Consider the following 11,058-nt stretch of genomic DNA (forward strand, 5'->3'; position numbering starts at 1 on the left):
CGTTCTGAACCAAGATGGGTCAGATATTGTCACAGCCTGTTACCGACAAAGACTCGGCAAGTGGTCTGGATAGGTTTTTAGCCTATGGGTTCTCATCGATGCAAGGCTGGAGAGTAAACATGGAAGACGACCATGCAACGATATTGGATTTACTGAAGGTGAAGCCTTTGAAAAAAGAAGAGGGCAAGGAAACGGGACATGCAGGTGGTGAGGGACAAGAACAAGAACGGGAGCAAGAAGTAGATGAAGAAGCGGTAGTAGCAGCAGATGGCAGAAACAGCGATGCTAACCATATTGCGTTTTTTGGCGTTTATGACGGTCATGGTGGGGAAAAAGCAGCACTTTTTGCAGGTGAGCATTTGCATCATATAATAAAAGACACAGCAGCGTTTAAAAACGGGGACTATATCAATGCCTTGAGGCAAGGGTTTTTAGATTGCGATCAGGCTATATTGAAGGATGTCTTTATGAGGGATGACGAAAGTGGATGTGCCGCCACTTCTGCGATAATAACGCCAAAGACTATTGCATGTGGGAATGCAGGTGATTCAAGAACCATCATGTCGATAAATGGCTATGCCAAGGCATTGTCCTATGACCATAAACCAGCAAATGAAGGGGAAAAGACAAGAATCACCGCTGCTGGTGGCTACGTTGATATGGGCCGCGTCAATGGGAATTTGGCCTTGTCTCGAGGTCTCGGTGACTTTGACTTTAAGAAAAATGCAGACTTACCGGCTGAGGAACAAATTGTCACTTGCTACCCCGATGTCATTCTTCACAATATAAATTTCGAAGAAGACGAATTTGTAATTTTGGCATGTGACGGTATTTGGGACTGCTTAACATCTCAAAAATGCGTTGAATGTGTTAGAAGAGGAATCTACGATCGGAAACCATTAACGGAGATTTGTGAAGAACTAATGGAATTGTGCTGTGCTCCAACGTCAGATGGCTCAGGTATCGGGTGTGACAACATGTCCATTATTATAGTGGCTTTATTGGACTACACCAAAAACGAAACTTTAGAAGAATGGACTGAAAAGATTATCAAAAAGATTGAACTTGCCGCAACTGAAAGCAAAGATGAACCTAAAGTCTACGGACCAATTTCCCAGCCTTATAGTGTTCTATATAAAGAGATGTATGGTGATCAGTATGAGATAGGGCAACACTCGGAGCAAGGTTTAGGTAATAGAGGCATGGGTGGTGGTTTCATGAATGGCAACTCCATATTCGGCCAAGGTGGATACGACGAAGAAGACGGACCTTCTGGAGAACGCGATGATGGCGGTGAAGAAGACGACAGTGTTGACCCTGGAATGAACAGTGGAGCTATCTCCTTGCTGAAATTATTATCATCAAACGCTATCACGAAAGAGAATGGTGTCATATACTTGGACACATCCTCGGCTCAGTCGCTATTGGCTCATTTCGGCGTTGGTGGTGGAGAATCATCTCATCGCGAAGATATTCAACAGGTGGAGGAGGTTGATGACGAAGATGATGACAGCGAAGTCCACTCGAGGAATGTCGAGGAAGATGATGATCATGATGATGATGATGATGATGCTGCTGACGACGACGAAACGACGAATTCTAAATTCGAGGAGGTTAAAGATGAAGATGAAGATGTAGACTTGAGCGACAAGCCCAAATCCGATTAATAAACCGTTACAAGAAAAAAAAACCGCTCGCAGAGGTTTGGGATTTCGAGGAAGGTTACAAGTAATACAGTGGCTTTAATTTTTTTTTTAGTTTGTTTGAATACATATTTGATAATGTAGAGAGATGCTGAAAGTGTTGGTGATGGAGGTGAGAAGTCTTTGAGGTGAGAGGCATTTGAGGAGAAGAGACGTAGCAGGAGTTGCAACATAAGTTGGCGATCTTTTTTGATTTTTGCCCGAAGCTAGAAACTTTCGCACTTACCAGTATCCAAGGGAGTTCCATAGTTATCGATAAAGGTGTGGGCACATTCTAATTTGAGTCGTGATGTCAAGAAAATCTAGTCGGGCAGTGAGCTTGTGAGAGTGACTTAACCACAGTTGTGGTAATTAAACATTACTATCGCTAATACTATTATGATTTGCTTCAAATTATTGGCGTTTCAAAAATTGATAAGTGGTAGAATTAAGTGCTGGCAACAACGAAAGTAACTTGTGCTAACCTCCCCCCCCCCCCCTTCCCCCCCGCCTTCGTGAAAAAAGCTGAAAAGTCTTACTGATGAGTAAGATAAAGAGGAGAATTGGGTGGATCAGCGTCTGATGGATCTGTAAATTGATTTGATCTTTGCAAACACGATATCGTCATCGTTCAGATTGACAACAATGTCACCATCTTTGGTTGACAGTCCACTTTCGTCGGTAACAGTTGTTTCCAATGCCTGAACGGAAAGTAATTTGTGGTCTCTCAACAAGAAGGCAAAGACAATCATGGGAAAACACACAATCAATCCTGCCATACAAAGATACTTTTGAACTTGAGCATAAGCAAAAGCAACTGCAACTCTAGCTGGTGTGCCCCATGGGTGAAGAGCAGCAAACTCAAATGCTGATCCATAAGCCATAAAGGCTAGCTCGGCCGCATTTTCAATGTTCATTTCAATCATATTGGCCAAGATGATGTTGTACATTTTGTTGGTCCAGATTGCCCCGCTGATGGAAGTGCCGATACTTTGACCGATCCAGTAACAAGCCATGAGAACGGCAATTATCACACTCATGTGCTCGTGGTTGGTGCAAGTTGCAATGCTGACTTGGGTAGGGAAGGTGAGGAACGCAGACGAAAAACCGAAAAAGCACAAGCCGCCAATGACTCCCCTGATGTACTTTTCGCTTTCAATACCATCGTTTGTTCCTCTAAAGTGCAAGAGAATGCCCATGGCAACAGAACACATCAGGCAGCCGAAAATGATGAAAAGCTTCAACCTTCTCATACGGGTAACCACGAGACCAAGGCAGACTCCCGTGAGGGCGGTGACGAACCCGTAAAGGGCCACGATTCTTGCTGCTGCTCTGACGCTGGCATTCATGCCCACAATCAAAACGGTGTACATGAAATCATAAGCCATCCAAAACACAATATCGAAAAGTATAATCACGAGAATTGCAGCCCACACGCCTCTGTCTTTCATCAATGAGAATGGCATGATTGGTGACCTTGCAAACTTTGCTTCCCAAATGATGAAAACGGGGATCCAGACGACGCCAATCACCAAGGGAACAATTGTGGATGCTTTTGCCCATTGAGACGAAACGCCTCCTGCAAGAGTTAATGGCACCAAGATGAATCCAAAGACAATGAGGAAGTTGAATAATCCAACAAGGTTCAAATCCCAGAACAACTCAATCGCCAATTTTCTCTTTGCCCTGAGAACCCTCAAGGCCAAGGTTGTCCAGAATTTGAGCGTCTTTTTCGAATGAGGAATAGGCGCCTCCTTTTGTTTGCGCAAGGACTCCCATCGGCTATCCTTGCGAGCTTGAAATGTCATGTATATGAAGCAAGAAATCAAAGGCAAGCACGCAAGTGGAAGTATAAACGCCCACATACCGATTCCCCATTGCCATGAGTAATGCGCGAGAACAGAGGCCAAAATGTCTCCGCCTACCCAAGTGTTTATGAGGAATGGCAAACCAGGTACCGCTGAGCAGGCCAATCTCCAGTTCAAATTGGAAAAATCGGCCAAGATCACATGCGTCATGATGATGATTCCACAAAATCCAAGTTGGTAAAACACGGCGCCAGCAGCAAATCGCTTGATCTCATAGGCGCGGGACTGAATGATTGTACCAATGACGGAGAAGACAATACCCAAGATAAAGAGCTCCATTCTGCCGAACCTATCTGATAACCTAGCGTAGAATGGCTGGGCCGCAGCCGCAATCACTGCTTGCATCACCCCGACGGTGGTGAGGAGTGAATGCTGTTGGTATGAAGAAGTTGCATAGTACGTGAGGTTCCCGCGAACATTGGCATCGATTCCATAGGCGTATGCAACTATGAAAATACTGAAAAAGAAGCAGGCCTTTAACCAAATAGAGTCGAGCTGCATATTCATCAACTCGGCCCTCTTGACACCAATCGACTTTGTTGTTTTAGCAAGCGGGTGTGCTTTTTCATCCGAGGTCAACTCAGACTGATTACCGGTAACTGACCTTGTGGCTTGAGCCAACTTGTCATCCTTGACTAGCGTGTCAGCGTGTGACAAGGGATCTTTGATGCTTTCGATACTACTCATCTTTTGCCACTTGCTGTTGAGGAGAAGTTGCTCCCAAAGTCTTGTAGAGGATAATTGCAAGAGCTTAAATAGCGGGCTTTTTTTTATCTATTATTTCCCGAATATTCAAAAATTAAGAAGGTACTTTGAAAGTTGGGAAACGGAACCGTCTAAATGGTCATTTGATTTTTGTTGCTTATTTTTGCTTCTTCATTTTTTCATCCCAGGAGAGCTTAGATTGCCAAGAGATGGGACGGTTCAAGATCTTTTTTTTTTAGAATTCCCTTGGACAGCTACTGGACCCCTGCCCCAAGGTTATAAAGTACGACCATGAGGATCTTCATGTGCATGCGACAAAGGGAATGTAAAAAAAATCAAAAAGAACAAGGTGGTCAGCCAAGATAAAACAAGACGAAAAAAGCACCCATAGTTTTCATGAACATTGGGTGTAGGTTTTTTATCTGTTTTTCGCTTTGCAAATATGGATTCGAAATTGAACCTCGAACCAAGACGAGCCACCCGTTGAACATTACCCGAATTTTTTTTTCTTTTGACCCTAGTGGTAAAGTCGTAGCAGGTATGCGCAAGTAAAAAAAAAGTACGAAGAAAAGAAAAAGAAAAAAAAGTTATCAGATTAATCTTTTCATCTAAAAACATCTGGGGAATATCATAAAATTGAAATTGAACTCTAGGAATGAAAGTTGCAGAAAGAAATAAAGTTCAAGCTAAACGTCAAAGAAAAAAAAAAAAAAAGAGTAAAAAAACTTTTCAGTACTGATATCCGAGTAAGGCTTACTCCCTTGAGTTCGGACAGCCATTGGTTAGAAGAGGGTTGGCTGCCACTCTCTGCATCAAGCAGCGCTCAATCAGAAAAATGTTTGCATCTACGTTTCGCAGCAAAAAAAAAAGAATATGGACCGTGTCATAAAACTGTCCAGTTTGTTGTAATCTTTGCATCTGGCGTTGGAATTTGGTGTCACCTAACGTCTGGAAATACACTTCGAGAAGAAACGAGGTTGTAAGGTTCCTCTCTCTCAACTGCTATGGGACGACAACCGGGTTGGCTTATCGGAAATGCTCGAAAAGGGAAGGGAGATGGGGCTATGATGAGGTCAACGGAGCTGAAAAAACGCCAGTGATTATCATCTCTTAGATTTCGTGCATGGAAGTCTGCAATTTCTGAGATTACGTGGGAAAGTGGTTGGTTCTTTGTTAATTTCTGGTTCCGAACCCAAACAAGAATCAGTCCTCTTCAGCTGGAACTGAAAGACTGCTTTGTCAGGATTCCAGCTGCTAAAACCCAAGCTTCTGAACAAAACAAAAAAAAAAAAAAGCCAGATAATACGAAAACTTAATTCTGCCTTTCATCCCCACATGATCTCTATTTGTCATCTGGTTTTTTCCAACTACAAAACTGGTCCAGAAGAGCAAAGGTGTGAACTCAAATAAACCTGCTCTCATTCAGTCGGTGCTGGTGCGGAGGGCGGGGGGAAGATACATCGGTTAATGAATGACTTCTTCTCCTGCTTGATTTTTGTTTTCTTTTTGCCAAATTTCTTGATCTGGTGAAATCTAATCTAGAAGATCAACGCGTACCCCGTCCCGTTTCTCAAAATTAAGAACGCATTTGAGATTTTGTTTCTCTATGTGCATGGACGTGAATCTGAAGATACGTCGCGTATGTAGACCTGTTCATCACCACCTCCATCATCACTACGAAATCAAGCATCGAGATAAATAATACTTCACATCTAATTATTATCTTTCGGCAGCATAAATCTTGGCTTGTTGGTGTTTTGGTGGATGTTGAAGCGGCACCGGCGTATCAACAACTTGACGATATACAAAAAAATGTAGGTACATGTTGGCTGTGGTGACATCTCCACGGGTCCCGGTGTCGTACATCAAAGCAGCTGAGGTACGCGCCGAAGCTGATTCGACGACGGGATGCATACGCATGAACGAACCGAGGGTTGTTTTACATCTCTCTATCTTCTTCGCTCAGAGATCATCTTGGACTAACAGGTCGTAATGAAACGCAAAATTAGCATTTTCCTTTATATTTTTTTCTTAGTCCAGGCTTGCTAGATGTGGTTGTTGGGTTGTAATCCAAGTTCGAGTCTACCTGCAACCATAGTCGTGAGTCTGGCCACCTCGACTGATAATTCTTTACCAATTAGTCCATCCCAAAAGTAGCGATGCTTTCAAAAATTCCGGTGTGTTTTACTGCGCTCGTAGTGCTCGTGTGACAAGGTTTTACGCGTGGCACCCTCAACAAGTCTTTTGTTCTTCTTCTTTTACACTCGTTCTGCTAGTCTATTACTTTATATATTATTTACTCACCTACCCAATTTACATCCTTATCTATACCGGTTTGCCGCCTATAAACTCACTCCATCTTTGCACCTCATGTGGAACAACCACAGATTCAGGAACTTTGTCGAATTTGACCTTGTCGGCAATCTTTGCTTTCAAGCACGAGGCAAACAATTGCGAGGTGTTTGGTTCGTTGAACAAGGGGATGGCAAAGTCAATTGCGTTTCTTCTCATCACGTAGTCTTCATCTAGCAAGTCCTCTGCTCTGGCTCTAGCCAAATTGAACACTGCACCAACCTGGTTGTCCTGGAAGATTTCACGCAAGGCACGTTTGTCAGTCTTGGGGAAATCAATAATTCCCACCGGTTCAGAAACGTACTTTTGCAAGTAGTCTGCAACTGGTTGACTGGCAGTAAAGAATTTGTAACCCAATCCCGAAATGGTCTTGGCAACGTTACCGAGTTTGTCATTGGTCAAGTCACCTCCAAACAATATACCTTGACCAGGCATAGGCAAGTGGAAGTTCATGGTGGATTGCATGGTGGTCCAGTAAGCTTCGAGCACGTCTCTTCCGAAACATGCAATTTCACCAGTAGATGCCATTTCCACACCGAGGAAAGGATCAGCACCAGCTAATCTTGTGAATGAGAATTGAGGGACCTTGGTTGCGACTCTATCGTATTTTGCATTCATGAGGTTGACTGGTTGAGGAACGTTTTCCTTGGTGATGGCCTTGACGGCAACATCGATAAAGTTGATACCGAGGACTTTTGAAACAAAGGGGAATGAACGCGAGGCACGGATGTTACATTCAATAACTTTCAATTCGCATTGGGCATCATCGAGGGTTCCGTTTTGGTCATTCTTGATGATTTGCATGTTGAAAGGTCCCGTGATCTTCCAAGCTTGAGCAACTTTATCAGCAATTTCCTTCAAACGGTCAAGCAATGTTTGGGATAATTCTTGTGGTGGGAGAACCAAAGTTGCATCACCTGAATGGACACCGGCATTTTCAACGTGCTCAGAGACGGCGTGCACAAGGACTTGGCCTTCTGCGGCAACGGCATCAATATCGATTTCTTGAGCACCCAAGATGAACTTGGAAATGACAACTGGGTGGTCGCGGGAGACTTTTGATGCGTTTTGTAACTTGGCATCCAATTCGCTCTTGCTGTTGATGACCGACATTGCAGCACCAGAAAGAACATAAGACGGACGAACAAGGACTGGGTATCCAACTTCATCGGCGAACTTCTCAGCTTCTTCTACTGAAGTCAATTCTTTCCAAGCTGGTTGATCAATACCAATGGAGTCCAAAATCTGGGAGAATTTGTGACGGTCCTCGGCCTTGTCGATATCCTCTGGGTTGGTACCGAGCACTTTGCATCCATTTTCTTGTAATGGCAACGCAATGTTTTGAGGCAATTGACCACCAACTGAAACCACGACACCTTCGGCATTTTCAAGTTCGTAAATATCCAACACTCTTTCCAAGGATAATTCCTCAAAGTACAATCTGTCAACTTCGTCGAAATCAGTGGAAACGGTTTCCGGGTTATAGTTGATCATGATCGTCTTGTGTCCAATTTCTCTCAATGCACGTGCAGTGGAAACGGCACACCAATCAAACTCAACCGAGGAACCAATTCTGTAGACACCTGAACCCAAGACCAAAGTACCATGTTCATTAAAGTCAATGTCGGAGCTGGTGGCATTATAAGTGGTGTACAAGTAGTTGGTGTTTGCTGGGAACTCGGCAGCCAAGGTATCGATTTTCTTGACAAAGGGAGTAATGCCAAAAGCCTTTCTCACTTTTCTGACTTCCAACTCCTTGGCACCAACACAGAGACCAATCTGTTTATCGGAGAACCCCAATTTCTTAGCGCGTCTCATCAAGTCGCTGTTGATATTCAGCAACTCTTCAGCAGCTTCCAACTCGCGGTACATGTTGACAATGTTCATCAACTTGTGGAGAAACCACTTATCAATCTTGGTCAAGTCGTGGACCTTGTCGACGGAGTAGTTTTCATGCAAGAGGGCCTGGCCAACGGCTAACCATCTTCTATCGGTTGGATTTTGCAAGACTTCATCCAAGTCATCGAATTTGTCACCTTGGAAACCAATGTAAGATGGGTCGATTTGTCTAATGGCTTTTTGAAAAGATTCTTCAAAGTTTCGACCAATGGCCATAACTTCACCGACGGACTTCATAGCGGACCCAATGTCACGCTTAACGTGTTGGAACTTGGACAAGTCCCAACGTGGAATCTTGGTGACCAAGTAATCCAACGATGGTTCGAAATTTGCCGAGGTGGTTTTGGTAACTGGGTTTGGCAACTCTGGCAAGGTGTGGCCGAGAGCAATCTTGGCAGCAGTGTATGCCAATGGGTAACCGGTAGCCTTTGAGGCCAAGGCCGAGGAACGGGATAAACGAGCATTGACTTCAATGACTCTAAAGTCCAATCCGTCCGGTTGAAGCGCATATTGGACGTTACATTCACCGACAACACCCAAGTGTCTAATGATCTTGATAGCAGCGGTTCTCAACATGTGGTACTCTTCATCTGACAAAGTCTGTGAAGGTGCTACAACGATGGAGTCACCGGTGTGAATACCCAAGGGATCGAAATTCTCCATGTTACAAACAGTGATGCAGTTTCCAACACGGTCACGGACAACTTCGTATTCGACTTCTTTCCAACCTTTCAATGATTTTTCCACAAGAATTTGTGGCGCCAAGGAAAGCGACTGGGCAGCCAAGTTTCTCAATTCGTCTTTGTTAGCAGCAAAACCAGAACCCAATCCACCAAGAGAGTAGGCTGATCTGACAATGATTGGGTACCCGACCGATTCAGCAGCTACCAAGGCGTCGTCAACGGTCTCAACGGCGATGGACTCGGCAATGGGGATGTTGATTTCCTTTAATGCCTGAGCGAATAAATCACGATCTTCCGAGGTTTCCAAAGTCTTGATTGGTGTACCGAGCACCTTGACCCCGTATCTGTCAAAGACACCCATCTTGTCCAATTTGACACCGACGTTCAAACCAGTTTGTCCACCAAATGTCAACAAGATACCATCGGGTCTTTCTCTTTCTATAATGTATGTAATGTACTCGGGCGTCACCGGCAAGTAGTAGATTTCGTCGGCCAATGCGTGAGAAGTTTGGTTTGTGGCAATGTTGGGGTTGATCAAGATAGACTGCTTGTTTGCTTCTTTCAAAGCTTTAATCGCTTGCGATCCCGAGTAGTCAAACTCACCAGCTTGTCCAATCGACAAACCGCCGGAACCAATGACCAACACTTTTGATACATCGACGAGTTTGTGTCCATGCTCATCAGTGAATTTCTTGAGCAACTCGGCTCCAGCATACTTTAGTTCCTCCTGTAGCCTGGGTCTAGTTGTGGAGAATGATGACTTGAAGGACAATGGAGCAAACTTTGTCGACAATAGCGACGACGACTTGTTCAACCCTGTCAACTGACGTGAGAATAATTTGAAATTATTCACCAACATCATCGCGGCTGTGTATACAGGGGTTTTTGATCAAGATGAAGATGAGAAAGGATAAAGTGGAGAAGTCTTGAAGTTTAGGAGATTTGATCAGTTATTTATGATACTAGGGGAAATTTTATTGAAAAATTTTTTTTTTGCTTTTCCAACTGTGTAATGTGTGTGGGAGACCTCAGGATCCAAATTCAGTAATCTGCATCCATAGTGACTCAGATGGAAAAAAAAAAAAAACGAAAAAAAAAAAAGTGCTAACCGCCGTGGTAGCGCAAAGTAACGATGAGGGATGGAGCTGCTGCAAAAGTACACTACCGCGGTTAATGCTTTGCCGATTACCATATTAGTACTTGTGCCCTTTGGGACGCTTTGAAACGTGGATTTCTGAAACTGGAGACATGAGAAAATTTTTGTGTGGTCAAGGTGTGGCCGGTGATGATGGTGCTGCTGCACAATTAGTAGCCAACAGGATACCAGCTACAGTTTTGTTATTTTGTTGACTTGTCTTAGCTTCTCCAATCAATCGTGGAGCCAAGGACTAGCCTTGAAACGAAGAAACTCGACGACTATGGACAACGCCAATTAAAATACATTACAAGGGCCTCTAAAGTGGGCAACAGTTGGTGTGTGTATGTTTTTTTTTTTGTTTCAAGAGCCCGCTTGACTGCGTTTTGCTTTCAGAATAAGGATTCAGTGGTCCAGCGTTGTTTAGTGGTACCAAATGACAAAACGCCAATCACGTGCTCTTGCAGAATTTTTTTGTCGTGGTTGCTTTCAAAACTCTGTTCCAGTTGGTATCGTGGGATCGACCCACTCGAAGAGTTGATCTTTGACTTTCACCAACGAACACATGGAGCACCGTAGCCAAGTCCCAGTCTGTAGATAAAGGCACTAAGATTTCATGGGCTTTTATTTTTTTTTTTTTTAATAATTTCAAAGGCGATTCTTCCTGTAAAACTCAACTCTACTCTGGGGTTAGTCTCTAGTTCTTGCCTCTTCATGGCTAAGGAATAAAATTA

At 43.8% G+C, this 11,058-nt stretch overlaps 3 protein-coding genes across 3 annotated transcripts; 1 reads left to right on the forward strand and 2 right to left on the reverse strand. All coding sequences in view use genetic code 12, as the record gives it.

The window, feature by feature from the left end:
- Positions 1-14: 14 nt before the first annotated feature.
- Positions 15-1,667, forward strand: LODBEIA_P09130 (uncharacterized protein; the record flags this gene model as incomplete). Its single annotated transcript, XM_066976886.1, has 1 exon — positions 15-1,667. One exon carries the CDS (start codon positions 15-17, stop codon positions 1,665-1,667), a length of 1,653 nt encoding a protein of 550 aa, XP_066827851.1.
- A 587-nt stretch (positions 1,668-2,254) lies between these two features.
- LODBEIA_P09140 (uncharacterized protein) lies at positions 2,255-4,237 on the reverse strand (the record flags this gene model as incomplete). Its single annotated transcript, XM_066976887.1, has 1 exon — positions 2,255-4,237. One exon carries the CDS (start codon positions 4,235-4,237, stop codon positions 2,255-2,257), a length of 1,983 nt encoding a protein of 660 aa, XP_066827852.1.
- Positions 4,238-6,580: 2,343 nt separating this feature from the next.
- LODBEIA_P09150 (uncharacterized protein) lies at positions 6,581-10,051 on the reverse strand (the record flags this gene model as incomplete). Its single annotated transcript, XM_066976888.1, has 1 exon — positions 6,581-10,051. The coding sequence occupies one exon, from the start codon at positions 10,049-10,051 to the stop codon at positions 6,581-6,583; it is 3,471 nt and encodes a 1,156-aa protein (XP_066827853.1).
- Positions 10,052-11,058: the final 1,007 nt, after the last annotated feature.

Source organism: Lodderomyces beijingensis (assembly GCF_963989305.1).
Source record: "Lodderomyces beijingensis strain CBS 14171 genome assembly, chromosome: 1".
Lineage (NCBI taxonomy): Eukaryota > Fungi > Ascomycota > Pichiomycetes > Serinales > Debaryomycetaceae > Lodderomyces > Lodderomyces beijingensis.